Source organism: Melanotaenia boesemani, chromosome 3 (genome assembly GCF_017639745.1).
Source record: "Melanotaenia boesemani isolate fMelBoe1 chromosome 3, fMelBoe1.pri, whole genome shotgun sequence".
NCBI lineage: Eukaryota > Metazoa > Chordata > Actinopteri > Atheriniformes > Melanotaeniidae > Melanotaenia > Melanotaenia boesemani.
In genome coordinates, this window is record NC_055684.1 from 8,068,251 (window position 1) to 8,095,740 (window position 27,490).

General features: G+C 40.8%; 3 protein-coding genes across 5 annotated transcripts; 1 reads left to right on the plus strand and 2 right to left on the minus strand.

The window, feature by feature from the left end:
* Nucleotides 1-4,031: 4,031 nt before the first annotated feature.
* Nucleotides 4,032-10,681, minus strand: ube2c (ubiquitin-conjugating enzyme E2C). The gene is made up of 7 exons (XM_041980037.1): nt 10,550-10,681; nt 10,052-10,178; nt 8,547-8,574; nt 8,354-8,440; nt 4,505-4,709; nt 4,361-4,420; nt 4,032-4,152 (listed from the first exon to the last, which is right to left on the minus strand). The coding sequence occupies exons 2-7, from the start codon at nt 10,156-10,158 to the stop codon at nt 4,115-4,117; spliced, it is 525 nt and encodes a 174-aa protein (XP_041835971.1). The 5' UTR covers nt 10,159-10,178; nt 10,550-10,681; the 3' UTR covers nt 4,032-4,114.
* A 952-nt stretch (nt 10,682-11,633) lies between these two features.
* Nucleotides 11,634-13,986, plus strand: polr2j (RNA polymerase II subunit J). The gene is made up of 3 exons (XM_041980039.1): nt 11,634-11,836; nt 13,208-13,316; nt 13,686-13,986. Exons 1-3 carry the CDS (start codon nt 11,694-11,696, stop codon nt 13,785-13,787), a joined length of 354 nt encoding a protein of 117 aa, XP_041835973.1. The 5' UTR covers nt 11,634-11,693; the 3' UTR covers nt 13,788-13,986.
* Nucleotides 13,987-15,168: 1,182 nt separating this feature from the next.
* Nucleotides 15,169-27,261, minus strand: LOC121636481 (deoxynucleotidyltransferase terminal-interacting protein 1). 3 transcript variants are annotated; one of them, XM_041980018.1, is made up of 13 exons: nt 26,918-27,261; nt 24,105-24,172; nt 22,897-22,993; nt 22,727-22,825; nt 22,570-22,629; nt 22,425-22,484; nt 22,300-22,352; nt 21,882-21,924; nt 21,480-21,538; nt 19,605-19,665; nt 19,404-19,475; nt 15,531-15,586; nt 15,169-15,394 (listed from the first exon to the last, which is right to left on the minus strand). In XM_041980018.1, the coding sequence occupies exons 1-13, from the start codon at nt 26,990-26,992 to the stop codon at nt 15,286-15,288; spliced, it is 912 nt and encodes a 303-aa protein (XP_041835952.1). In that variant the 5' UTR covers nt 26,993-27,261; the 3' UTR covers nt 15,169-15,285. The 3 variants fall into 3 exon arrangements, with proteins under 3 accessions (XP_041835952.1, XP_041835951.1, XP_041835950.1); XM_041980017.1 differs by having other exon boundaries at nt 22,425-22,481; nt 24,105-24,175; nt 26,918-27,259; XM_041980016.1 differs by having other exon boundaries at nt 24,105-24,175; nt 26,918-27,258.
* Between the last annotated feature and the right edge of the window lie 229 nt (nt 27,262-27,490).

The window sequence follows — 27,490 nt, forward strand, 5'->3', positions numbered from 1 at the left end:
AAGAAAGTAAATGATTGTGTTCCTCTCTAAGACACACACTCACATACACTGTTGTGATAACTGTGGTCACATTAGCGACATGAGAAATGAAACATCTTTACATTAATAATATGTATCATCATGTAGAAATATTTGTAATAAGTTCAAAAAAGGTCCATAGAAAGGTAAGTTGGCTGTTTTGTCGAGACATGTCGAGCTTGATGTGGAAGTAGGGGGATCAGTGACTTCTTCACCTAGCAGTTCTGGTTTACTGTCTGCCTGCAATGGGAAACCAGTTGAATCTGGTGGAAAACAGTAGAAAGTCAAATCTCACAACTTTTCTTCAAAATAGAAAGCTGACATTACAGAATAAATGGTTTTAAACTGGAATGACTGAGCAGATCTGAAGTTGTTTAATTGATTTAAGGGGAAAATAGCAATAAAATTTTTCATAAATGATAACTTTTATAACTGTTTTTAGTGCGTGGACTTTTTTGGCTGCAAAAATCAACAGAGGATACAAAATGCATCAACAGAGTATAAAAGACGTGAGAGAATTACTGTTAAAAATGAATGACAGTAGCACTTAACACTGCCGAAATGATCACCAAACAGGGACGTTATTAGATACAGGGCTCTTTTGGGACATAGGCCCCCAACTCTGTGAAATTTGAGTGATTTTCAGTAATAAATATTAATTCCTGATAGTCATTAATCTGTGTTCGCTTTACATGAATTCTAACACCTTACTGATATCAGTTCAGACTGTATAGATCAGGTGTTGCTCACCGCTTGTCTTTAAGAAATAAGGAAGAGGCTGCTTCACGTCACTTCATTTTTTCTCCCTCTGCTTTCTTTCTTTTCTTTTTTGGTAGCCTTATTATTTTTCGTTATTGGGAAAAGACATTACTTTTCCTATTTCTTGTGGCTGTCCGATCAATCCATACATTAAGGCTGCATAACTGTTGAAATGCCTGTGCAGGTGTGGACTAGACCATTTTGCACCTTTTTAAAGGGGTGAAGAGGTCTTCAGAAAACACCCAGAATTTTAATGAATGCAAAATTTTGAGCAAATTTAAGATCACTGGAGCTTGTATTTACATTAAACTGATTTATTTGACTTAACAGATTGGCCTAAGGTATCTGGTTGTCTGCCCCTGTTACTATTAGGTATATGCCACCTTTTGCCTCTGTTGAATAGTTAATTCCTCTGTGGGATATGCTGGAGCACAGACCTCTTTTACAAGGTCAGTAAAAGAGCTGTGATGAAGGAAACCGGTTTGTTTTGGAATATTCTTTGTGTATAAGCCAGTATGAAATAGAAATAAAAGACTTCCAATCATAGTGTTTGAATGTTTTTCAGACCACTGACCCCCAAATGGATGCAGAAATGGAGCGGGGACCATCATACAGTTGATTGACATGTGTACTGTGACTTTGCATATACTGTAACTGTGAAGTTTGTTTACCTCAGTGAACATGTCATTAAGATCTGCAGGTTTGGTGACCCAGATGTTGTCACAGTGCAGCAGCTCCATGAGCTTCTGGAGAAGTAAAAACTTCCAGATAGATGTGCACAGTTCCAGCAGACCTAACAACACTGTTCCAGGTGAAAGCCATCATGAAACCTCAGTGGTTCAGTAGTGCAGTGTTGTCTTCTCCCTCAGCAACACAGATTAGAGAAGAGACACACTTACAAAGCCCTTCTTGGCTAGATGAACACCTTTCATAACCAAGTCCATGACCTCTGACAGTTCAACACTCATGTTGTTGACAACAAGTGTAGCATTCAGTCACATCCTTTACTAACTTGATTAGTCCACTTTTTCAACCAAACTCGGCTCAAAACAGTTTGTACACATTGGTCATTCATTGCCATGTGTCTCCTGGAAGGTAAATCCAAACTTCATGATTATCTCTCACATTTCCTTATCAGCTACCACATCAGCAGCAGGTGCCGCCTCAACACTTGCATTTTCAACACAGGTTTCTGAGGTGGAGGACATTTCTCTTGTGCTCCTGGAAAGTTTTGGTTGAGATGCAAAACGATTTATTTTTGCCCATAACAATGTCTAAACAGTTATCATTATTACATACTGGCCTCAGGACTCAGCATTTTTTTATTTATTTGTCTTGTTTATTTATTTTTACAAAGGTAACTTCAAATAATATTGGTGCTTGCATTCTCTTGTTTGGGATCCTAATCAGCTGGTAACTGAATACGCTCTCAGCCAGTTATGGGAACCTGACCGAGCCAGCATGTAACATGCATGATCATGATTGCCACAGCAGGAACAAGACAAGTACCGTTCTCATGGCAACCGACATAACCAGAGTCTTCCATCAGTTGCCAGATGGTGAAGCACGATTCATCACTCCAGACAACGCGTCTCTACTGATCCAAAGTCCAGTGGCGGCGTGCTCTAGACCACAGCATCCAACGCATTGGTTTTGTATGGCTTGGATGCAGCTGCTCGGCCGTGGAAACACAATCCATGAAGCTCTCTTCACACTGTTCTTGAGCTGATCTGAAGGCCACATGAAGTTTGGAGGTCTGTAGCAATCAACTCTGCAGAAAGTTGCCGACCATTGTGCACTGTGCACGTCAGCGTCCGTCAATCCCACTCAGTCATTTTACGAGGCCTACCACTTTCGTGGCTGAACTGCTGTCGTTCCCAATCGCTTCCACTTTGTTATGATACCACTAACAGCTGACTGTGGAATATTTAAGAGTGAGGAAATTTCATGCACAAGGGGCATCCCATCACAGTACCATGCTGGAATTCACTGAGCTCCTGAGAGAGACCCATTCCTTCACAAATGTTTGTACTTTGATTGCTTGATTTTTATACACTTGTGGCCCTGGCAAGAAATGGAACAACTGATTTCAATTATTTGGATGGGTGAGTGTGTACTTTTAGCAATACAGTGTATATAATTAACATGCTCCAGTTTTAGAAGTTTGTGGACTAGCAATAGCCCCCCTGTAGTTCAACACTTACATACCCCCTCCCCCCATACTTGCACACATGCACCTAACACTCCACAGCCACACACATTTACCTTCTGACACACACACAGACCTCCATCCTTACACAAGGATGCACTTTGTCCACCCTGTAAATCAGGGGTGCCCAAGTCCGGTACTCGAGATCTACCATGCTGCAACTCTTAGATGCAACCCTTCTATAACACACCTGAATCAAATGACTGGCTCGTCACCAGGTCTCTGCAGAGCTGAACGACATGCAGATGACATCTGATTCAAGTGCGTTGGAGAAGGGTTGCATCTAAAAGTTGCAGGATGGTAGATCTCGAGGACCCAACTTGGGCACCCCTGCTGTAAATATTACTGCCTGCTGTGAATTAGGTTCTGTAAATTTAGGTGTTCTTATATCTTTTATACCTTTATCTTTTACTTATTTATGTGTGCCTGTTATATTTTCTTATGCTGAGCCGAGAGACTCCTCAAAATTTCGTTATGCTTGCATAATGACAAAAAATCTAGTGGATTCCAACTTCTACACTGACTCAGGCAACAGTTTTTTCCCATAATGCACCTCTCTTTAGCAGCAAAAGCATTTTTTTCCCAGATTGCCTCTTCGTATTACTCGTACGCTGCTGAGAAACTCTTGCTTCAATTGATTCAACTTTTATTGATGTAATTGTGCAATGACAATAAAAATCCATTCATTTATTCAATGGAGTGAAATAACTGGCAATGTTTTGTCAGTGGTTGCCATGGTGACTCCAGGCAGCAGAGCTCCATTGATGGATTTTATTGTAGTTCCTAAGTATGCCTAATGATTGAACCAACTCACAGGAACTGAGCTGTTAAAACCGGAACATTACATCCAGACAGAACCTCCTTTGTGTAAACTAGTGATTAGAATTCCGGATCTTAGACTTTTGGCTCGGCTCCATTCGAAGAGTCAGCTCACAAACATTTAAGTCCCACTGAGTTCATATTTTGGACCAATTTAGACACAATGAATGTTTTGTAGCGATAAGAAACTTTTTATTCACCATTTTCATAAAAGGCTTGATATGGATTTATATCTCCAACAGACTTTATTTACATGAAGTTAACAAACATAAAAATATCTTACAAAGACAAAGGAAAAAACGGACTGGTTCAGTTCTGGAAGGAGGCATGAAGATGAGCTTTGAAGGCTGAAAGAGAAACCAGAACCACAGTTAGAACTACAGCTCCCATCATGCCCGGCAGACTACAGTTGGTTAAAACCAGAAGATGCAGTGGTTCTGTTAAAGGTGAGACCAACAGCGCGCTTCTGCAGCAGCCAGTTCTGGTACCAGACCGCTCTGTAGGTTGCTGTCTGACCCGCTTCATGTTTATGAGGCGTGTTCTGTTAGTACTCACCGTTCTGGTCCGCCCACAGTTCTGCTGCGGTTGTGTTCAGTGGACTCTCGTTGTTTGGTTCTGAGGAGCAAACAAAGCAGCAGGAGTCAAATAAGGAACCAGAAAGTTATAAATGATCCAATCCCATTGGGTTCTTGTGGTTACCTCCCAGCAGGCTCTGGATGGACAGTAGAATGGACCGGACGTCGTACAGCGCCGACCACTTGTCCTTCAGGATGTCCAGACAGATGAATCCCTGGTCGTCCACGTTGGGATGGAAACATGGAGTCAGAAACTTCACACGCGGGGCCTGGTATGGATACCCGGCCGGGAACTCCAGAGACAGTCTGTACCGGAGGCCCTCATACACCTGACACAAGTCAGACAAGAGACAGAGGGGTCAGGGTGGCTGTCTGGAAGCCTGACAGGACACCTTGTGGTTGAAGTGTGAACTGCAGCTACATGATCAGCTGTCTTCCTTGCAGCAGAGCAAGTCTGGAGTTAATGAGGCTAATTAAACGTGCTGTGTAAATTGAGTTTATTAATAACTTGTAAGCATTCAGTTTACCTAACTTCAGATTCAGTTTTTTGTTATTGGCATCAAAATTTATTGTGGATACAATGTGAGATTTACTGCCTTTTCTAGAAGGTTGTAAGCAGCTTATCACCCCCTTGCCAGTAGGCTGGGAAAAATAAAAGCTGCTATGCCTCCAGAACTATGATTTCTATTTTATAGATAGACATTTTGCTGAGACGCTGCTGGCCAATAATACACTCTGAGACGTTTATTACAAAGATTTCTGCTCTTTGTCAGCTGCAGTTCATGGTAAGCTTCAGGATCAAATATTTTCCTTTACACATTACATAATAATGAAAAATGAACACGATAAATCACAGAAACATGCTGATCACGTTTAACAGTGTCAGATATATCAAAAAATGTTTTTGTGATTATCCGTATTTATTGGGTAACAGATGCTACCGCCGTACCGCTGCATCTGAGTTGCAGCATCAGTCGTAGCTGAAGAAAACCTGGAAACTTCCAGATTGCAGGACTAAATTTGGGAAGTGGTAGCCTTGTGGTTACAGAGGTGGGCTTGAGTTTGGAGAACCTGTGTTCAAGTCCCCAGGCTGGCAACAAAGGAAGGTAAACCACTGTGGGTCCCTGAATCTTGCAGCACACTGCTCCTGGCAACTAGGATGGGTTAAATTTCCCAGCTGGGACTGATAAAGCAGAATAAATTCAATTAAAGAATAAATTAAATGAAGTAGTGGTTTGTCAGGTTCCTCCGTGTCCAGGTTTGGTTTGATGGTTCCAGGGCTGACAGGACATCCAGCGTCTCTTGACATTTGTTTTTCCTGAACTGAAGTTCAGCATCTTGTTAATTTCAGTCTTCGTTTTTACCCGCCAGCCCCATCAGCTCCATTAGCATCTGTGATCAATGAATTAACCCGAAGCAGGAGAGAAGGGTGGAGAACATAAACATGGGTCTTTGGGAAGTTGTGCTCTTTCCACAGACTTGATCCCATACAGCTCTCCTCTTCTTGCTCAGAAAACAGTGAAGACTCACATTGCTGGTTTTTTTTTTTTTCTCCTTTTTGACTGGAAACTGAAACCAACTGCTCAGTGCAGCATTGTTTATGTGGATCCACGGTTTAAAAAAAAAACTTGCCACAAAAAAGTCGCATTTGCCTTCGCCTCCATGTATTATAGTCTAGAGAGCAACTCTTACACGTAATCTCCCAGAATGCATTGCGCAAGTAAAATAACAGCGACCTCCATAGTTTATAAAACATAGTAAAAGACATACGATTTATATAGTACTTAGACATTTTCATGCGTCTGAAACAATTCATTTTAGTAGAACAGGTCAATAACTATATGTCAAGGCTAAAATGTGCTAATAGCCAGGGATCCTTTTAAATAACATGCCTTAAATAAATAATGTATTTATGAAAGTTATAAAGTTGTGATTTTTAAATTTTTTTCCCCTGGTGGTTCACCGCTGTGACAAATCACCTACATGGCAAAAAAAAATTATTTTGGTCAACATAATACCAAACTCAGATTTTTAATATGGCATGAGTAATAACTTTGTTACATAGAATTAAGTAAAAAGTGTTAGATGAGAAAAAAAAATACTAGTAATGATTGTGATTACTACTTAAATTAAAAAAAAAAAAAAAAAAAGTGTGGCTACAACTGCGCATAGTAAACACTGATCATCTTCAGGTCCAATTATATTTTTAACCCCAGAACTAATCAAGTTAAAAGGACTACAGAGACGGGCCTATGTGGTACCTCTATGGCTAATCATTACCATGCCTTCTGGGCCTGCCCAAAGGGGTGGCTAAAGAGATAAACAAAATAATGGGGGTTGAAATAGATTACTCGTTTGTTACTTTATATCTTAGCAAGAAACCTAAAACACTCCCACACAAGGACAATCACTTACTGAAGATACTTTTGTTAAGTAGCAGGAAAGCAATAACCCAAAAGTGTATGCAAGATGATCCTCCAACACTGGGCCAGTGGTGTGGGATAGTTACAGAAATCTATAGTATGGAGAGACTTACATTTGCTTTAAGACCCGAGTTGGAGAAATGTACGAAATGTTGGGAAAAATGGATTGTGTATGCACCCTGTTCAGAATAGTATGATACTGTACCATGATGCTTGGAGAGAACTGTATTGTCACATGGGGTGATGCAACACCCATGTTAACCACATGTTCTCATACTTAAAATAAACATTTATTAAAAAAAAAAAAAAAAAAAAAAAAAGTCAACAGTCAGGAGGTTCTACCAAATGTTCGGATGAACTGCTCTGCCTCAGTCACTGACACGGAGTCGTTCTGCTAGGTAATGCAAAGTTTGACGGGGTACAGGATAGAGGGCTTCAATCCCATCTTCTAAAGGGAGGACATCACTTTCTTTTATTCCTTCCTCTGGTTGAGCACCTCCAAGGAGTAGTCTTCATAAACTGAATGAAAGACCCTGGTAAAATGGCGTACGTCCCCTCCCAGAACAGCCATTCCCTTCTCTGGAAGTGAAAGAGAGCATAACAAGTCGTGCCTTTGGTCTGAGGGTCGTGCTGCGGTGAGCCCGGTCCAGTTCGGATTCAGGCCAAGGCCCCTTGCAGAAGTTTTGATAAGAACTGCGTAGGTTGTGGACCTTCAATTCCTTCGGAGAGCCCAATCAGCTCAACGTTGCAGGGTCTGCTTCTCCCCTCCAGGCCAGTTAGCTTAGCCTTTAGCTCCCCGTTATCAATTTGAAGCAGAGTGCATAAAGTTTCTACCTCCTCCAGCTGCTGGTAAACAGCATTTTCTTCTAGAGATGACAGTCTGTTGTGGTGGCTAGCGATGGTTGTTTGGACTCTGTCCAATCTGTTAAATTCTTGGAGTTTTGAGCTTAGAGAGCAGGGCTGATCTGTGGTCAGCTAGTAGTGCTATAATTTCGAGTGTGCTAACATGGGTGTCAGCCTCGGATTTTTCACCAGGTTTAGTGGTTTATGCATTTTTTTAAAAAAAAAAAATCTGTTTCAATTACACAGATTAATCTGTTCGCATTAACATGTTAAGTTTGACAGCACCAGTTTTTTCACATTGGTAACAGTTTTGTAGTATCAGAACACTTTTATGAATACCGAATACACTCACACGGTATCGGACCGATACTGGTATCAGTGCATCCTGTGAATTACATATGTTTAGTTGTTTAATACTTCAAGGAACTTCATGAAGCCATATTTACTTTTGGTTTCAATGTGTGTTCTGTTTACAGACCACATACACTCACGCTTTCATGTCGTTTCATATGTGCCGATGAATAAACAAGTTAAAGGACATCTCATCTCTGGAACCTGATTCTCTGACCGGAGTCAAAGTTCTTATAGGTACCGCTTCAACCAGCATTATTGCGTAATGTGGAGGAGCGTTACCACAACGGCTGACTGTCACCTCTCAGACTGATGTAAACAGAACCATTGTGACCTAACAATCTGTGTGTACGTACTGTCCCCGGAGCTCCATCGATGGTTCCGACCCATTTAAAGAGGTTATCAGACTCTGGAAACGCTGAGATCCCCTTATCACCCGACATCTGCAACAGACAGATGGTCAACATGACATCAGCAGACAGGTCATGTGACTACAGCTTCTGATGATTACGTTTCCTGATCCTCACTGATTGCTGATAAATAACTTACCATGAGAGTCATCAGCTCCTGCTGCAGCCTGCAAAGATGATACAGAAACAGAGTTAAACAGCTGCTGTTATAAATCAGCTGATCAGCAGTCAAGTCAGTTGTAATCTGATCGGTTGGCAGTCATGTGATCCAAAAAGAGGTTCTGGAACCGAAACCAGAAGAACATAAGAACCCATCAAACCTCTGTGGTCCAGTTTTCACCATCTCAAAAGGCAGCCATCTTTAAACCTGCTGGATCACCACGGTAAGGGATGGCAAAGTTCAGAGTTTCAGATAAACTGTTACCTGTGTAAAAATAATTTCACTGGAAACTGAAATTCAGGATATCAGACAGGAAATAATCTGACATGTTGGAGTCAGATGGTGTTCCACAGTTGAATGGCTGTAGTTGTAACCATGACCCGGTTCTGATTCACTGGCATCCTTTCAACATTCAGCTGATCACTAGTTTCTTTTGATTTATGTAAATCATCTTGAATTGTCTTGTACATGAAAAGTGCTAAACAAATAAACTTCCCTTGCCTATAGCCCCTGTACAGATCTATACCATCTTGAGCTTCACTTTTTCCTGGATCCTCATGGTGTTTCTAAGGTGAATTTGGGGGCTATCCCTCGCTTCTCCTGACTCTGCCCATTAGTAGGAGGTGTCCATCAACATCGACTGATGGATTCCTATGATATTTTCCTGCGTAACACCTCTATTACAACATCTGGAAGACTGCTTAGGTTCACTTTTTTTACCTTCTACCGTAGCGCAGATAGATTTTTGTGTCGTTTTAGACAGGAGGCAGAAAAAAGGGCCCCATAAATAAGAGATTAACAAAGTCATCATTGACCTTCTCAGTGTCATCTGATTATTTAACCCCCCTCCCTCAATACAGTAAGCTGATCTGGTTCTGGGTTAAGCAAGGGTCCTCATTACCGCTGCTTGTTGTTCTGAGTAGAAAGGCAACAGAACCAACAAGACCAGAGGCCTATTGCACAAAAGGGGGATTCAGATATACAGGATAAATTCATCAAATCCAAAACAAGCGTGTCATGGCTTCATTTTTTGCACAAAGAGCAAGCCAGGATAAGAAACACGGATGCATCAAGCCAGGTGAAACCAATCCTGAATCAGTGCGCGCAGGCGTTTTCTCAAACAGACCCCCGCGTTCTATCACAGAATTGCTGATCTACCATGGCAACGAGAGCGGCGTACTTCTAAGTCGACCAGGAAATCCTCCTAGAAGAGTATGAAGAAGTCAAGGACTACATAAAAAGAAAACAGATCTCGGTTCTTCTGACAGGAACCAGAAATGTTTTCATATGTGATGAAGAACATCATCATCCTCCACTAAACAGACTGAAACAGCTGATTAATAACCTAGAGTATGTACTCACATCTGCTTATTGAGCTAAGGATAAACAAATTATTGATATTTTATTAATGATAATATAATTAAATATTAATAATATTATTAATAATAACACATTGTTATGACACCGATCTACTCGGTACTCACCGTTTGGAGACGGACCCTCTGGCCGCGCTGCCGCCGCTCTCACTGCCCTTCAGGGCGGCCGTGGAGGAAGCTGCAGCTGCTGCGGGGTCCATGTTCTGGGAGGCCATGAGTACCAACGGTCCGGTTCCTGCAGTACAAAGACTTATCAGAGACTTATCGGGCCGCAGCGGCACCAACTCTCAACTCCCTGACTCGATAAGCTGCTGGAACTCTCCCTTTGAGCTTCGTTAGCTAACAGCAGCTATAAAGTTTGACCTACAGTTCTGTATAACCGCATTAAATTCGGGTTAAATGCTATTTTAACCCGATTTGTCGGCAGCTTGACGTTGTTGCATTTTAGCTTAATGCTAACGAGTACAACCTGCTACAGTTAGCTCTGATTTTAGCATGCTTATTTCTAAAATCGCCGAGTAAACAAACTACTGCATCAGATTAACATATAAACACGATTTTTACCCGTCCAGGCAGATAAAGGATTTATCTTTCTCTTTAACTCACCTTATGTTAGCTCGTTAGCTGTCCGATTGAAGCCGCTGCCTTTGGAATTTAAATTGAACGTACTCCCGCCCCCTGGTTTAAACTGACTCTGCTCCGCACAATCAGCCAATTACAGGCCGACTTTTAAAACCAAACTACTTCCTACTAACCAATGAGAAAAGCGTGCAGTGAGAGAGCTGCATTGTGATTGGTCGGGAGAAAAGGTCGGAACTACACTCTTCTTCCTGATGTTAATTGACGGTTGGCAAACAAAGAATCGGTGCATTATCGCCACCAATTGGTCTAAAATGAAACCCCTAGCAGTTGTTCAGTATTAGAAAATGAAAAACTTGGTTGCTTTCAACAACTTTTACTATTTCCTGTTTTGTTTTATTTCTGTCTAACTGTAACATAACCAGACCAACATTCAGAATACTCCATTACAATGTGATATTTCAAAGATAATGTGCTGGTATCCATAAAAAATTATCAACCTCATTACGCTTATTCGATATTGTTTGTTGAATCTCTATCAGAATGTCTGTTCTGCTATCTGAATAACTGGACTGTAAACGTGAATCTGAACATATTAATGATCTTAAAGTTGCACTACTGGCAGATTTTCTCAGTGTGTCCTCTTATTTAACGACCCATTCATCATCCGTCTTCACCCTGTCTCTTCTCTGAGCCCTCTCCAGCCAAGAAAAGTCAGTTTGATGATCATGATAACATCCTCTTGGGGTTTTCAGCCTCGGGGGCGTTGCAGGACAGAGACGGCTCCGGGAATGTACATAATAAATATCACTCTGTCATCAAAATTAGTCAGAAAGATCAAATAGTTATGTAGTGCAGGGGTGGCCAACGTCGGTCCTCAAGAGCCACAATCCTGCATGTTTTCCATGCATCCCTGCACCAGCACACCTGACTCAAATTAAATGGATCCAACAGCCTATAAGGATCTGCACAATGACTCATTAGTTTTAGTCAGGTGTGTCGGTTCGGAAGTCACCGGACTCCAGAGGATATAACTAGTAGGAGAAGTGAAGGATGTTAGGAACTTGTAAACACCCGAAGAAGAAGTAGAACCTAAAATACCCGGAAGTAATGGTTATATTTTGAAGTGGCGCTTCCGGTGCATCCTCGTAGCTCGCGCTAAGACAGAAAGATGAACGCACCTCCCGCGTTTGAGTCGTTCCTGCTGTTTGAAGGCGAGAAAAAGATCAGCATCAGCAAAGATACCAAAGTCCCGAATGCGTGTTTGTTCACGCTGAATAAGGAAGACCACACACTGGGGAACATCATCCGCGCGTGAGACTCACACTCCGGCTAACAACCGGCTAACACACACAAACACACAGAGAATAGAATGCCTTTACTGTCTTTTATACATGTGTAATGTACAACGAGATAAAAACACAACTCACTATGGTAAAGTAGAAAAGACAAGAAAAAAACAACAAAACAAAAACAAAGCAACAACACACAAATAACAACAGCACCAGCAATACGACAGTGAAAACACAACTGATGCTACTGGTATTAAACTTACACTGACTGTACAAGCAAGTTCACCTACCTGAAGAGCTGCGTCCACCAGTCGCCACACAGCACTATTAGTTCAGTGGTTTTCAGTTAAGACAGCGTTTCTAAAACATTTTTCAACATTGTTTTCCCTGTGGAATGAGTTTAATCTTGCTGAATGTGAATAATCAATGAACGATTTAATGACAAACCTTTTCCAATCACTAAAATCTCAGACTGTTGTCATGGATGTCCTCTCTTGTTGTTTTCCCTCCAAACCTTTCCAGAAGAGGACATGCTAAAAACTAGTTAAACTAGATGTTATCAACATAACTAACTAAAGCAACAAGTTATGAATCTCCACTCATATCTTTGGAGTCATCTTCTTCAACATGCTCAACATCGGTTCACTTTTCATTTATCCTATGACAAACTTTGTCATCAAAGTCTTTGATTTTAGTTTTTCTCCTGCATCGCTTTTGGAGGAGGTCTTCAGCCATGGTAAATGTGTAAAGACACCACAGAAAATGTCTTCAGGGCTATTACTGATGTGGTGGAGTGGCTTTTCGTTTTTTTTTTTTTTAATCATTGTGATCTGAATTTAGCAAATTTCCTCCCAGAAAACCCAGGTGTCTTACAAATATGGCAGATGTTGTTTCCAGCCAGAGATGTCTGGCTTCTTGCTGCTGTTATCAAGTTTCTTACCACACAAGAGACGTAATTCCTTTGGTGGTCTGTAGTTCATGGACGTAGATTCCAATAAAACGTTTTCACTTAAAATATCGACAGAATTTTATTGCCTTTACTTTTGGCCTTCTTCAGCCAGAATGTCAAAAATCCAAGTATGAAGGTGATCTGTGTTTGTAACAATAAATTAAACTTGATACTGAAAATAAATCTTAGTTTATTATTAAATTTTACATGAACACTATTTTTGTTATTTCTCTGTTGTCTCATGTAGTGAAACGGAGGAACTGAAGGTCTTAAAGCGTTAAATGATGTCAGACTGTTGAATGTTAGCAGATCCTGAAGATGGAAACCAGGTGTGAGGGTTACAGACAGCTGATAACCAGCAGCTTCAAGCTGAAGACGTCTGTGTGTGGGTGTGTTTTAAATGTGGTCACACTCCTTTGATCAGGTGTGTGTGTTTGCTTTCAGTCAGCTGCTGAAGGATCCTCAGGTTCTGTTCGCTGGGTACAAAGTTCCCCATCCTCTGGAGCACAAGATCGTGATCCGGGTGCAGACCACACCTGACTACAGTCCACAGGTAAAACACACACATCCGGTTTAAGTTATCAGTGGGGATGCAACCTGCCTACATAATGTAGAACAGGGGTGCCCAGCTCCAGTCCTAAAGGGCCACAATCCTGCAGGTTTTTGATGTCCCCGCTCCAAAACCACCTGACTCAAACTGATGAGTCATTATGCAAAACTTAATAGGCTGTTGGATCCATTTCATTTGAGTCAGGTGTGTTGAAGCAGGAAACATTGGAAAATCTGCAGGACAGTGGCCCTCGAGGACCGACTTTGGGCACCCCTGATGTAGAATAAACGAGTGTGTACACACACCTGATAGCTGCCATTCTGACTGGAGGTGAGGAGTTGCTAACAGGAAGTGATGTTATTACTTTGCCAGGAAGCGTTTACGAATGCCATCACTGATCTGATCAGCGAGCTGTCGCTGCTGGAAGAACGCTTCAGAGTCGCCATCAAAGATAAACAGGAAGGCATAGAGTGACCCCGCCCCCCTCTGATGTCACTTCCTGCAGGGAGCCTGCAATGTATTGGCAGCTAACAATTGATGTGTGAGCAATCAGAGCAGGTCAATGAGCTGGAGCTGTGATGTGTTTGTGTTGTTGTTGTTTACATGTAAACAGCATGTGTGAATACCTGTGTTTACCATAACTGACCAATAAACTCATGTTCTGCTTGTTAAATGGTTCTGGTCAGGGTCCTCATTAACCATCCGTTAATTAGATGTTGATAAATCCCACATGTTGTAAATGACCTGCTCATACCCATTCATGGTCATTTAGAAATATCCCCAGTTATGTATGTATGTATGTATGTCTATATATATATAAACATCCATTTAGAAGTCATTCAGAAATCACCCGTGTTCCACCTCAGAGTGAAGAGGAGGAATTTGTTTCTGCTGAGTTTGAAGCCAACCAACCATTTGTTTATTTCACATATTCTAGTACAGTTTACAGTACAATTTTTTTTAAATAGACTTTAAGTACATTTACCAAAGTTTAAGAGCAGGAGATGAATATTATTTAACAATCCTCTGAAACAACATACTATATAAAAAAGGTAAAACTAACTAAAATTAAACTGCAGGGAGAAAGGGAACAGATGTATCTGTAGCTGGAGGACAGAACCACCAGAACTTCCTCCTCTGGCTGTTGTAATTTTATCCTATGGTGCTCTTTGGTTAACCATACTTGGTTTTAAATGTTCTTGGGAGATGAAAGTGACTTTAAATATGATGTAACTTACACACATTCCCAGATTCATTGCAGCATTCTCCTTAAATAAATGTATTTTGGTCCGGAGAATGGATGTATCCAACACGGATGACATAATAGAGCAGGTGATGGTCCGGTAATGGCTGACCGGTTTCCTGTCGCATGTAGATGACCAAAACTCTACTTGGATATTCACTGTGATAGTATTTACTATGATTTTACAATACAGTTACAACAGAATCTGATCAGAAGTCACTGTGATCTTAGATCAGCTGTCTGATGAACTCACAGCAAGAGCAGAGGGAGAAATGTCTGTTGATGACACCAGATCAGTGTCACCCATCGGTCCTGTGTTGTGGGTTTTAAACCAATGAAGCTACACCTGTTTATTATATATCATTTCAACAAAACAAAGAATGCATGAGGATGCTGAAATTTGTGACACCGGCAAATGTTCCACCACTGGATACTGAGTGTATTCAGAAATGTACTTATACATTTAGTATTTAGTATAGTACATTTCTACACAGAAGTACAAGATGATAAATTCAAGAGGAAAATGAATGAGGATTCTGGTCCCATAATTCTGTCCTGGTCTCTTGGGTCTGTTCCGGTCTCATGATTCTAACTACAGTAACACACACATCCTTCAGAGTCACCAACAACTTTATTAGAAATTTTAAAACGGTAAAAAAAAAAGAACCAAAAGAAAATAAAAATCAGGGAACCAATCAGAGCAAAGCCTGAGGGTCACATGATGAGTGGTCATGGGTCTGTGTCTCTCTGAGCCTCCATGGCTCTCTGCATCTTCTCCACCATCCACAGAGGAACGGTGAACGGCTTCATCTCATCCATCCTGACATCTGGACAGTCCCTGTTGCCATGAGAGCAACAGAACACAGATGATCAGCTCAAAGCAAAAACCTCTGTTCAGAGACCAGGTGTAACATTAGTCACACCTGCTAACACGGAGAGGACGGAGCCTGTGTTCAGGTATCGTGATGACTCACCTGTACTCTTCACTGCGAGACAGATCCTGGATGTCCTCCTCGATTAGCAGGTAGGCCTGCAGACACACAGGTACAGGTGGTCTAAGCTCTGATAATATTCTGACCCATCTCATGTTTCTGTGTGTGTTTTCAGACAAATTTACAATACAGATACAAAAATATAACAGAACTTAGAACCGAAGTTCAGGGACCGTATCACAGCATTCTGAGTGTCACTGCTTCTAAATTTGTGCAAAACTTCCAGTGCTTCGAGGTACACGTTGGCACAAGAAAACAGAGAGATTTGTTTTTTTCTTGGCAAATTAGCAAGAATGTTTGTGGAATTTGTAGATAAGGTAAGAAGGTTAACAACATACTCCAATTTCCTCCCACAGTCAAAAGACATGCATGTTAGATTAATTGCCATCCATCCTTTATATATATATATATATATATATATATAAATTTATATATAAAAATAAAAATTAAGGGTCGCGGGGGAGCTAGAGTCTAGACACCCACTTACACTCCTATGGAGAATTTAACAACTAACCATGTGGCATGAAGCCAAAGTACCTGGAGACACAGGGAGAATAAATGAGAATATACAAAAGCGCATATATATATATATATACATATATATATATATATATATATATATATGCATGTGTGTGTGTGTGTGTATATAGAGAGAGAAAGAATAGGTAACTTTGTTTTCTTTGTAAATACTCACTTGACCACAATTAAAAACAAACCAAAAAAATGTCCTGATTATTTAAAATGTAATAGAAGTGTGGGGTAAAGTACACCAGAGATCAGCAAAGAAACATTTGGGTATTTTATCAATGTTGTCATTGCATCTTAATAAAAAATGTAGACCTCCTAAAGCTTTAAAAAGATGATGCGAGATAAATGTTCACGAGTCTTTTTTGATCCATTTCATTCCAAAGGATTAATGTAATCTGTACAAAATCTGAAGTAATTAAACCAACACATTTTTATTTATTAATCATTAAAATAATGTGGATCAGATGGATTTTTCTTTTCCAAATTAAATGAATTATCCTAATTATGAGTTACTGTGTTTCAGTGTTGGTGACGTCACTGATGACAGTCTCAGCCTGAACTGGAGGAACCAATCCTAAGTGGCTTCAGTTTTTTTGGGTCTGTGGTCTGAATCAGACTAAAGATCCGGTTCTGCCATTGACTCTGGAGATGGATGCTGTTCACGGAGTGGAAACGACACTAAGCCAGTAAACTGATCCTGGCCCAGTGTGTTTCAGTCCTTGAGCCACTGTTGCCCTCTGCTGGTTGCAGGTCATCACTGCAGCAGCTGGTTCTGATTTCATGTGTGACCGGACCTGCAGAGAACGGGTTCACCCAACTCTCAACCAAAGTTCTGTTTTCATCTCAACCATCAGATAGTGTGTTTCTATTGGAGCTTCATTTTTTTTTGGATCAGACACATCAACATTATTAAATTTGATCCGTTTCCATCAGTCATCTGAATGTTTAAATTCAGGTGACAGGTGTGGTAATCCAGAAAGGAAGTTTAACAAATGCTGTGATACACACGTGGACAAAATTGTTGGTACCCTTTGGTTAATGAAAGAAAAACTCACAATGGTCACAGAAATAACTTGAATCTGACAAAAGTAATAATAAATAAAAATTCTCTGAAATTTAACCAGTGAAAATGAGACATTGCTTTTCAACCATGCTTCAAAAGAATTATTAAAAAAAAATAAACTCATGAAACAGGCCTGGACAAAAATGATGGTACCCTTAACTTAATATTTTGTTGCACAACCTTTTGAGGCAATCACTGCAAACGATTCCTGTAACCGTCAATGAGACTTCTGCACCTCTCAGCAGGTATTTTGGGCCACTCCTCATAAGCAAACTGCTCCAGTTGTCTCAGGTTTGAAGGATGCCTTTTCCAGACGACATGTTTCAGCTCCTTCCAAAGATGCTCAATAGGATTTAGGTCAGGCCTCATAGAAGCCACTTTAGAATAGTCCAGTGTTTGTCCTCTTAGCCATTCTTGGGTGTTTTTAGCTGTGTTTTGGGTCATCGTCCTGTTGCAAGACCCATGACCTGCGACTGAGACCTAGCTTTCTGACACTGGCCAGCACATTTCTCTGTAGAATCCCTTGATAGTCTTGAGATTTCATTGTACCTGCACAGATTCAAGACACCCTGTGCCAGATGCAGCAAAGCAGCCCCAGAACATAACAGAGCCTCCTCCATGTTCCACCGTAGGGACGTTGTTCTTTTCTTTATATGCTTCATTTTTCTGTCTGTAAACATAGAGCTGGTGGGCCTTGGTAAAAAGTTCCATTTTTGTGTCATCTGTCCATAGGACATTCTCTCAGAAGCTTTGTGGCTTGTCAACATGTAGTTAGGTTTTTTTATGATTTGTTTTCAACAATGGTGTCCTCCTTGGTCGTCTCCCATTAAGTATTCGTATTATTCATCTCTTTGATTTGTCAACAATTTTCCTCCTGCGGCTACGTCCAGGGAGGTTGGCTACAGTCCCATGGATCTTACATTTCTGAATAATATGTACAACTGTAGTCACAGGAACATCAAGCTGCTTGGAGATGGTCTTATAGCCTTTACCTTTAACATGCTTGTCTATACTTTTCTTTCTAATCTCCTGAGACAACTCTTTCCTTTGCTTCCTCTGGTCCATGTTGAGTGTGGTACACACCATGTCACCAAACAGCACAGTGTCTACCTATATATAGGCCCACTGACTGATTACAAGATTGTAGACACCTGTGATGCTAATTAGTGGACACACCTTGGATTAACACGTCCCTTTGGTCATATTATTTCCAGTCTTTTCTAGGGTTACCATCATTTTTGTCCAGGCCTGTTTCATGAGTTTATTTTTTTTAAATAATTCTATTGAAGCATGGTTGAAAAGCAACGTCTGACTTTCATTGGTTAAATTTCATAGAATTTTTATTTATTATTACTTTTGTCAGATTCAAGTTATTTCTGTGACCATTGTGAGTTTTTCTTTCATTAACTGATGGGTACCAACAATTTTGTCCACGTCCATAAAGCCTGTGTTTGAGGCTGTTAAATCTGTGCTGCTAGTTCCAAAACACCCGCTATGAATTAGCTATCAGAACCATATTGGTTAACCCAGATGTGTACATGTTCACAGCAAACCTATAAAACCCATCACCCATTGAGCACTAAAATCAAGATGAAGTTGGCCTTATTTTCTACAGGCCGAGTTATAGGTCCTCCTTCAGGCCTATGAGGAAGAGAAAAATATTACAATGAAAAAAAGCAATACAACTGCATACGCCACGGCCCACTGCGATGCTTGGTGGAGGAGTGTCAGCAAAGTCAACGTTGTGGATGTTAAACGCAAGGTAGCCTACACAGTAGTTGACATGTGTTAGTTGACTACTAAACAGGATTATATTATATTATATTATATTATCAGACTTATTCATACTTTGATATGTTTAAATATATATATATGTTTTCTTAATTCTCATGAAAAATTATTGTTCTCAGTTCAAGGTGGAGTGTTATTAGTGGAGCCACCCATCACACACTCCAGCTGATGTACGTCAACTCTTTACTAAGTCTGAAATTACCCTTCTTAAATCCTTACCTATGGCAATAATGCAGGACGATGAGGAAACCATGACCCTTGCAGAGGAGACCCTGAGGTCTCCAACATCACCCACAGAGGTGAGCTTTTTAGAAGACCCTCCTAGCTCTAATTGATTCTATGTTTATTGCCTTTTTTTTAGGTTGAGGGGAATAAACAAGTGTTATGATGTTTCAGTCCATCCAGGTGAGCTGTCCTGCAGCAGAACCACAGCCGGTCCCGTTTAAACTTATTGACCTGTGTGTGTTTCTCACCATCTTCCCTCCTGTTGCCCTCATGTGATGTCTCTCAGCCAACCACTGCTTGTCCTTTGCATCAGCTGCATACTAACACACACACACACACACACACACACACACACACACACACACACAGAATGTTAATGACACCAAGGGGGTGATCCAAAGATGGTGATAGGAGCTGACCATGTCACAGGAAGTATGAATCGGTTTTACCTTGAACAGGTCAGCATGTTTGATATAGATTCGTCCTCTGGTCCCGCCCATCCCCAGCGCTCTGCAAAGACATCACATCACATGATAACTAACTTCCTGTTGCTTTTTATGATGAATTAGCATCAATTCCTACTTTTTCTTTTAACTGAGAGTGCAAATGTGTTTCAGACAAGATAAAAAACATCAATGAGTCCGGTGAAGTTGTTCTGACAGATTAATTCAGAACAACAGCAGAACATCTGACTCCCGTTGGAGCTTCTCACAAACAACAACATTCACACATAACAACAGAGCCGCTGCTGCTGCCGCCGCCAGGTTTTTGCATATTGATCTAATTGTGTCATTAAAAAAAAGATTATCACTATAATAATAATAATAATGGATTAGATTTATATAGCGCTTTTCAAGGCACACAAAGCGCTTTACATTGTGAATCCATTATTCATCCACTCCTCACTCATACCTGGTGATGGTAAGCTACGTGTGTAGCCACAGCTGCCCTGGGGCAAGCTGACGGAAACGTGGCTGCCAGTCTGCGCCTACGGCCTCTCCGACCATCACCGAACATTCATCCACACATTCATACACCAGCGATGCCAACACTGGAGGCAAGGAGGGTTAAGTGTCTTGCCCAAGGACACAACGACAGATGACTGCGGGAGCGGGAATCGAACCGCCGACCTTCCGATCATTGGACGACCTGCTCTACCGCCTGAGCCACTGCCGCCCCTAATGCTGCGCTCGTCCCCATGGTGACCGGTGCTGAATTGGTAACCATGACAGCTGATGCTGAAATCTGCAAGATTATAATGCTCATCTAGAAAACAAAGTTAGGGATGCTCTACTCGTCACCGTAGTTACTGTTTCTAAACTCATCACGATGATACAAATGCTGCACTAATCACCATGCTTACTAATGCTGAATGTGTTGCCATGGTTACCGGTGCTGAACTCATCAACATAGTTACTGAAGCTCAACACTTCACCATGGTTGCTAACTGAACCTGTCGCCATGGTTACAGATGCTGAATTGCTTATCATCGTTACTATACTAAATTTGTCACCATGATTTCCAATGCTGAACTCATCACCATGGTAACTGATGCTAATCTCATTCAGTTTGGATATATCAGCTTAACTATTCTGTAAACATTTCCCTGCTTTCTCTGGATCTGACGAGACAGAACCATCGAACTGAAGTTCTGGTCTCTGAAACAATCTTAAAACACCCATTTCGCTATCAGATAACTGGCAGGAAATAATCAACCGCCATGTTGGACCAAATTAAACCCATTTATAATTATTCATGCAACAGAACCTTCTCCATCGAACAGCCATGTTCCTGTCATAAAACAGAAGAAGAGTTGTGTTCAGAGAATGAAGAAGAAGAGGGTAGATGAATCAGGCATACTGAAAGAATAGTGAATCTACCTGGTCAGAGAAGAGATTAAGTAACAGGAGGTTTAGGAAAGAAGAAGGCAGAAAACTTCCACAGCAGTGATTTCTTACCTTATACATTCAGATTAGGGCTGGGTATCACTCTAAATCGACTTGATTCACAACAGCCTGATTCATTTACAGATATTTATGTAACACCAATTTTTTCTTGAATATTAAAATATTAAAGACATTCTCAGATAACTATTTTTATAGAACACTGAGCCCATTTACATGACCAGCAAAAAAAAACAAAAAACACACGATCTGAGTTTTATTAATCAATATTGCATTAAATAAATATGAAAGGATTCAAACCATAGATTCATCGATTTTTTTAACCTAGCTGTAATTCAGATAGTTTCAGACTTTACACGAGGGTTTTCGACATGTTTTCATCTGTTTTACATAAACAAAAACATGATGTTTCTGACTCACTTGTTAGCTCTGGAGCCGAGAACAAAGGTGCTGCTGTCGCAGAGTCTGGATGGATCCCACTGAAACACAAACACCATGAAGCATCTGAGATCTTCCGTAAACAGGTGAAAAAAAACAGCTGAAAAGTCATTACCTCTGACATCTGTTCAACATAAATTTTACATTTTTTTAACTTTAGATTAACATTCTTTTAACATCAGTTTAATATTTATTTAACATTCATTAAACATTAAAATAAAATGATTAAATGATAATAACCCACATCAGCTGATTTATTATAATGAAAAGTAGATTCAATCCTCCAGAACCAGAATCACAACAAACAGCCACCTGTCTGGACTTTGATGATGATGACAACAAAGAGTACACCTACTGTGTGTCCGTGTGTGTATACAGACTTACCTTTGGCCCCTCCCTCTTGATGGGCTCAGCTTTGGGCTTGACCCTGAAGACAAACAGACACCGTTGATGTCACTGATGACGTCACAGTCCAGGGCCTTCATTCATCAACCGTTCTTACGCACAGATTTGTGCGTACTTTGTGCGTGAGAACATTTGCTCGCAAAGTGTGGAATTTACCATCTTGCTCTTCTACTCAGAAATGTTCAAAATAATAATTACTCAGTAATCTTTAAGAAAAAAGTGTTGCTCAGCTGGTTTCAAAACTTACAAAAGAAACCTGTGACAGACAGGTGAGAACTGATCATCATTTTATATATTATTCCTTGGAACAGAATTTAGGAGAGTTTCCAATAAGTTTTGATTAATGAGGACCCTGGTATCCACCTGTACACTGATGATGTCACAGTCAGGTACTCACTGAGAGATGCCAACAGGTCGATCCGAGGAGATACCACCTGGACGACTTTTCCTCTGAGGACATAGAATGATCAACATAAATAAATAAATTGATTGATTGATTGATCACACCTGAGCCCAGCGTACCTTCTTAGGTAGTGGACTTCCTCTCTGACTGCAGTCTTCATCAGTGGGTCTAGACTTATGCTGGGACACAGAACCATGTCAGGTATCAGATCAGAACTACACCAGGTTACCATCTGTTCCTGCTGCTCTGATTGGTCAATCCTACCTTCATAGCAAGCTCTGGCCCCGCCCTCTTCAGCTCCCCATCTGGAAACAGCTGTTTGGCCTGGTGACGGCATCACACAGAAGAATGATGTCATACAGCTCCATGGTAACAATAGAAAGTCATGTGCTCATCAGGTTTAAACAGGAAGTGATCTCACGTGTTCCAGGACGTTCCTGCAGGCCTCTCTGATCAGCTGATCTGTCTGCACCTCATCCCCAACGTTCTCCTTCACGTTCTCCGCCGCCTTGTCAAAGAACTGCAACACAAGCATACCTGGTCACACCTGTCCACATCCACTCCTAGACCCCCCACTCTGTGACCTCTGACCTTCTGGTACTTCCTGAAAACGGCCATGATGTCATCATTGAAGCTGGGCTGAAGCACTGCCCTCAGCAGGTCCATGGACACCTGAGGATCTGTGTAGCTGCAGGAAACAGGAAGTGGGTTAGTTAGTGTGATGGGAGCTCAGCAGGAACTCTGACCCTGTCACACTAGCAGAGCTCCATGTCAGTTCCTGAAACTAGTGTTAAATCGGATGACATGCTCAGCCCAAAAAAAAGTTGGATCAGAAAGTCTGTTCTCAACTGGAACCATAAACTAGAGGTGCCTCTTCAAGAACTGTGATGTCATCAGTGGGTAAAGGATGGATTCATCTGGACGCCAGATCAGATGATCAATCAGCTTCAGAAAGTGTAGAAGGAATACAGCAACAGTCTGAGCAATGGTAGAGGAGGTGGAGACACCTGGTGGTTGACAGCTGTCACACCGGGACAACAGTTAGTCTGGTTCGGTTTCTTCTTTAAAAAGATCCATTTGTGTCACATGAAACCAGACACACAGAGATAAACTGTGTCCATGGAAACCGTCAAATTCCCTTTGAAGTGTTCTTCGCATTTTTACAGTTCTGTTTAACATCCCGACCTCCTCAGGAAAGAACCAGACCCAGTTCCTCCTGCCAGAACCACCGCTGTGGTTTAAGATGTCAGGGTCTTGTTTCTTTTAGAATCAGGAATATTCAGCCAGCCAGGTCGTGGAGTCATCTGGATGATGACCGCCTGTTCCTGCTGCTCTGAGTGGTCAGTCCTACCTTCATAACGGAGTACAGTCAGTCAGCAGTAAATGGTTTGGTCAGAATTAGTAGGGACATAAAACTGTCCCACAGAGGCCTCTGCAAGACAGATGCTTAGTTCCAATATCATATATTTCAGTGGACCGAACATTTTTGTCTCAGGGCTGTTTGTCCCAGTTCTCTCCAGATCTTGTTCTTGGTTAGTGGATCCTGTGGGCATGACGCTTCTATTTGCTTAGAAACCTGCAGATGTTCTGAAATCACCTCAGGCCAAATAAATCTGAGGAAACACTGAACTGGATCATCAGAACCTTGATCAAAAAAGATCCAGAGACTTTACAGGTTGTTGGTGCTGACTGGATTAGAACCATCAATCAGACAGAATGTGAATCATCACTCTGGTCATCAAGTGTGTAAAAAGACCCGGTTCTTCTGGGTTCTGGAGCCGATGTTAGGAAGCTCTTACCTGACGGTGGTGTGCGAGCGGCGTCCCCGTCTCTGAATGTGTCTGTGCTTGATCATCAGGTTCCACGGCTTCTACACAAACACACCAATAACAGATCAATGTGAGATCATTAACATGAAATTCTTTTTCTTCTGTTGTTTATAGACATGTCTGAATCTTGATAGTGAAGAGCAGTCAGCTAGACTCATCTTCGTCATCTGATCCTTTTTAAGACTGACTCCCCCTGTGGATACTGATCTATCTTTAACACCATCATCATCGTCATCATTGTTGGCCCTCCAGAGACCTGTTTCCCCTACACCCTAACCCTCCATTCTTGTGGAGGCTCCGCCATATTATGGGCTGTTCCAAACCACGTAGTGTGGAGGGCGAGTGGACCGTTTACCCCTCAAATAGCAAGTCAGCAACGCTCCAAACTCACAACGAAGTTTAAAGCTGGTGCGACAGCGAAATGAAGGAAACGGCCTTTAAATGTGAGTTCCACATGTGTCCTGCATGTTTGTCACACAAATCACAAAAGGTTTAGGAAGATAAAACAAAACTAACAAATCTGTTGTTGATGCTGATGTTTCATTGGATGTAAGCACAATTAGCATTCCTTCATTTGTTTGACTGGAAATGTCTAATGGCTAAAAGACTTGTGCTTATGGATTTAAATTTAAATCCCACACTGCTTAAATAGTGCAGAAAACTCTTAAGGCTGATTCTGGTTCAAAGTTTGTCTTCAAAAGACCATGAGGTTAATCATGGATTAACTGACGCTGACATGACAAAGTTGCTGCTCCTTACTTCACTTCAAGTGAGTAACAACCAATGATGGAGACCGATGAAAACAAAACAGCATATAATCTGTACAAAGGGAAAAACGGCGCTAATAATAAAAGGGAGAAAAGGTTTGCCAGACAAAGCAGATCAACTGATTGCATAAGTATACAGAAATAAGTTATACATTTAATAATAAATACTCTAAAATATTACTAACATAATTAATCGTATCCTGCAACAAGTTGCTTTGATTTGCTCAGAAAAACACTTGGATTTTGTGCCTTAAAACAGAGCAGGAAGTCTCCATGTTACTGAGGAAATTTAATCCAAGAATTAATCCACATTAAAAGTAAGTCATTAAAAAATATTTCTATAGCATTTTTTTCAGATAAAATCACAAATTGCTTTACAATAAAATAAAATCCATAAAAACAGAAAAAAAACATTAAAACAGCATAAAATTATAACAAATTGAACCAAATAAAATGTCTATGAGCAATTTTAAACAAAAATGTCAGGAGCTGAGACTTAAACCTGTCTACAACGTTAGCAGATCTAATGCTGACAGGGAGAGCATTCCAGAGTCCAGGGAAATGAAAAAAGGACCCCTACCGAGAAAAGCACCACATCACGAGGAGAAGAGTAGAAGCCACTCGCCTGTGGACGGTGTGTAGATGTGCGTACTACTCATATTCACTACTTTTCATCCATATGGACAAGAAAAAACGGTGTAATGATTCTGTACATACGAGTGTATGTTAAGAATTACTGACGGTCAAACATTTTATCACAAACGCATCACAATTGTAAAACTAAATGACTATATAAAAATGATACATTATGCTGTCATGAACACAGCATTTTATACTTTATTTATTTACACATGGTTCAGGCAGATCCTCTGCATTTCTGCATTTTTAAAAACCTTATTCAAATACCACGGCTTCCTTTGATTTTATTCAACAATATCAAATTTCACTGTTTTATTAAATACATATAAATAAATTAAACAATATTAGATAGATAGATTGATAAATTGATACATTAGATAAAATAATGCAAGTGTCTTTTTTTTCTAGTTTTACTGTGACAAGTGTCAGAGGTGGTGCCATCATACGCGTGTGAAGAGACCTCCAGAGCAGGAGGAGTACTTGTGCCCTGCATGCAAGTAATAGTGGCTGTTGATCCATAAAAAGATCTTCCTAACTATCCCCACTGTGAGGTCAGAGTTTTGCTTGCTGCTTGCTGATAAGGCATAAAAACTTGTTGATTTGTTCTGTTACGGAAACATTTTTAAACTTTTATTTTATTCATTGAAATATTTATTTTTCTAGGAACATGTCTTTATGTTTGGTATAGTATTTTGCAGTGTTTTAAAAGTTGTATGTGAATAAAAACACAGGAACAACTAAACAAAAAGATTTTTCTTAAGCTGCATTTCCACTCAGTGACTTTAATAAATTAGTATTCTGTTATATTACAATGGCAAACAGATTAAATAAACTTAAAAGTAGCGAACACACTACACATCAGTTATAAAAATGCCCCCCCCTTTTGAAATTAGCTGATCAGTTTGCGCAGGTAGGTCATGAAAAGTTACATTTTCCCTAACGTAAGACAATCTGTGTAAAAATATTTATGTAATTATGTAATTCACCATGTTAAATTTCCCCTGATATTCGACTTTTAAACCAACAAGTTGTAAATAGCAAGGGGAAAGTTGTCTATTAGACCACCGTGAGTTTTAGATTGGTCAGCATTAACTACCCCTGGCTGGCCTGGTCTGGGACAGGTTAGCGGCACAGGACAAATCTCCATGGTAACTGATGTGAAAAGGAATCAAGGAGAAGTTCAGCCAGGATAACCAGGAAATTCTAGCTTCGGGAAACAGCCCTTAGATCTGTTACACTCGAAATATTTGTTATGAAGTAAAATTATCAAATGCTTTGAATACATCTGTGGCGTCACGATTGTATATTTCTTTCCGGGTCGGTTAGGTGTTAGCAGGTTGCGCTAACTTGTTAGCCACCGTTATCTTTGGTTTTCACCTGTTTCTGCTCCGGGTTCTCCGTTCCGTCCTGCTCCAGCCATTCCCGGCCTCCCTCGCTGCGGTGAGCTCCCATGATGGACACGGTACAGTTCGGTCGGGCTCGGTCCAGTCAGACTCGGATTTAACTCCTCTAACTCTGCTGGGCTAACAGCTCTAAACCTAGCAGGAATCGACGCAGTGTGACGTTAGGGTTTCTGTACCGATTCGTTTGGACTTTGTAAGCCACAGACAGTCTGAATGATGATTCGAACCAAATTTATGATCAATAATATATTCAGAGCGTTTGGTGTTGTTTCCAGGAAATGATACTCTGGCTACTTCCGGTTTTGTAAAGCTAACGACAACAACATGTGTTCTGTTCCGGGCACGTTTACTTCAAAACAAAAGTGACATGTACACAAATCCAAATTCCGGTTTCAAAGAAAAAATAATCAGTAGAATGAGAACAGAAACAGAACCGAACCCAAACCCCTGTCCATTCCCAGTGCCTCCCCTTTCACCGAGGAAAGGGTTCCCATGATTGGGGAAGCTTCAGTAATTTTGGCTGTGGGTAAAAAGTCAGTTTGCTGCT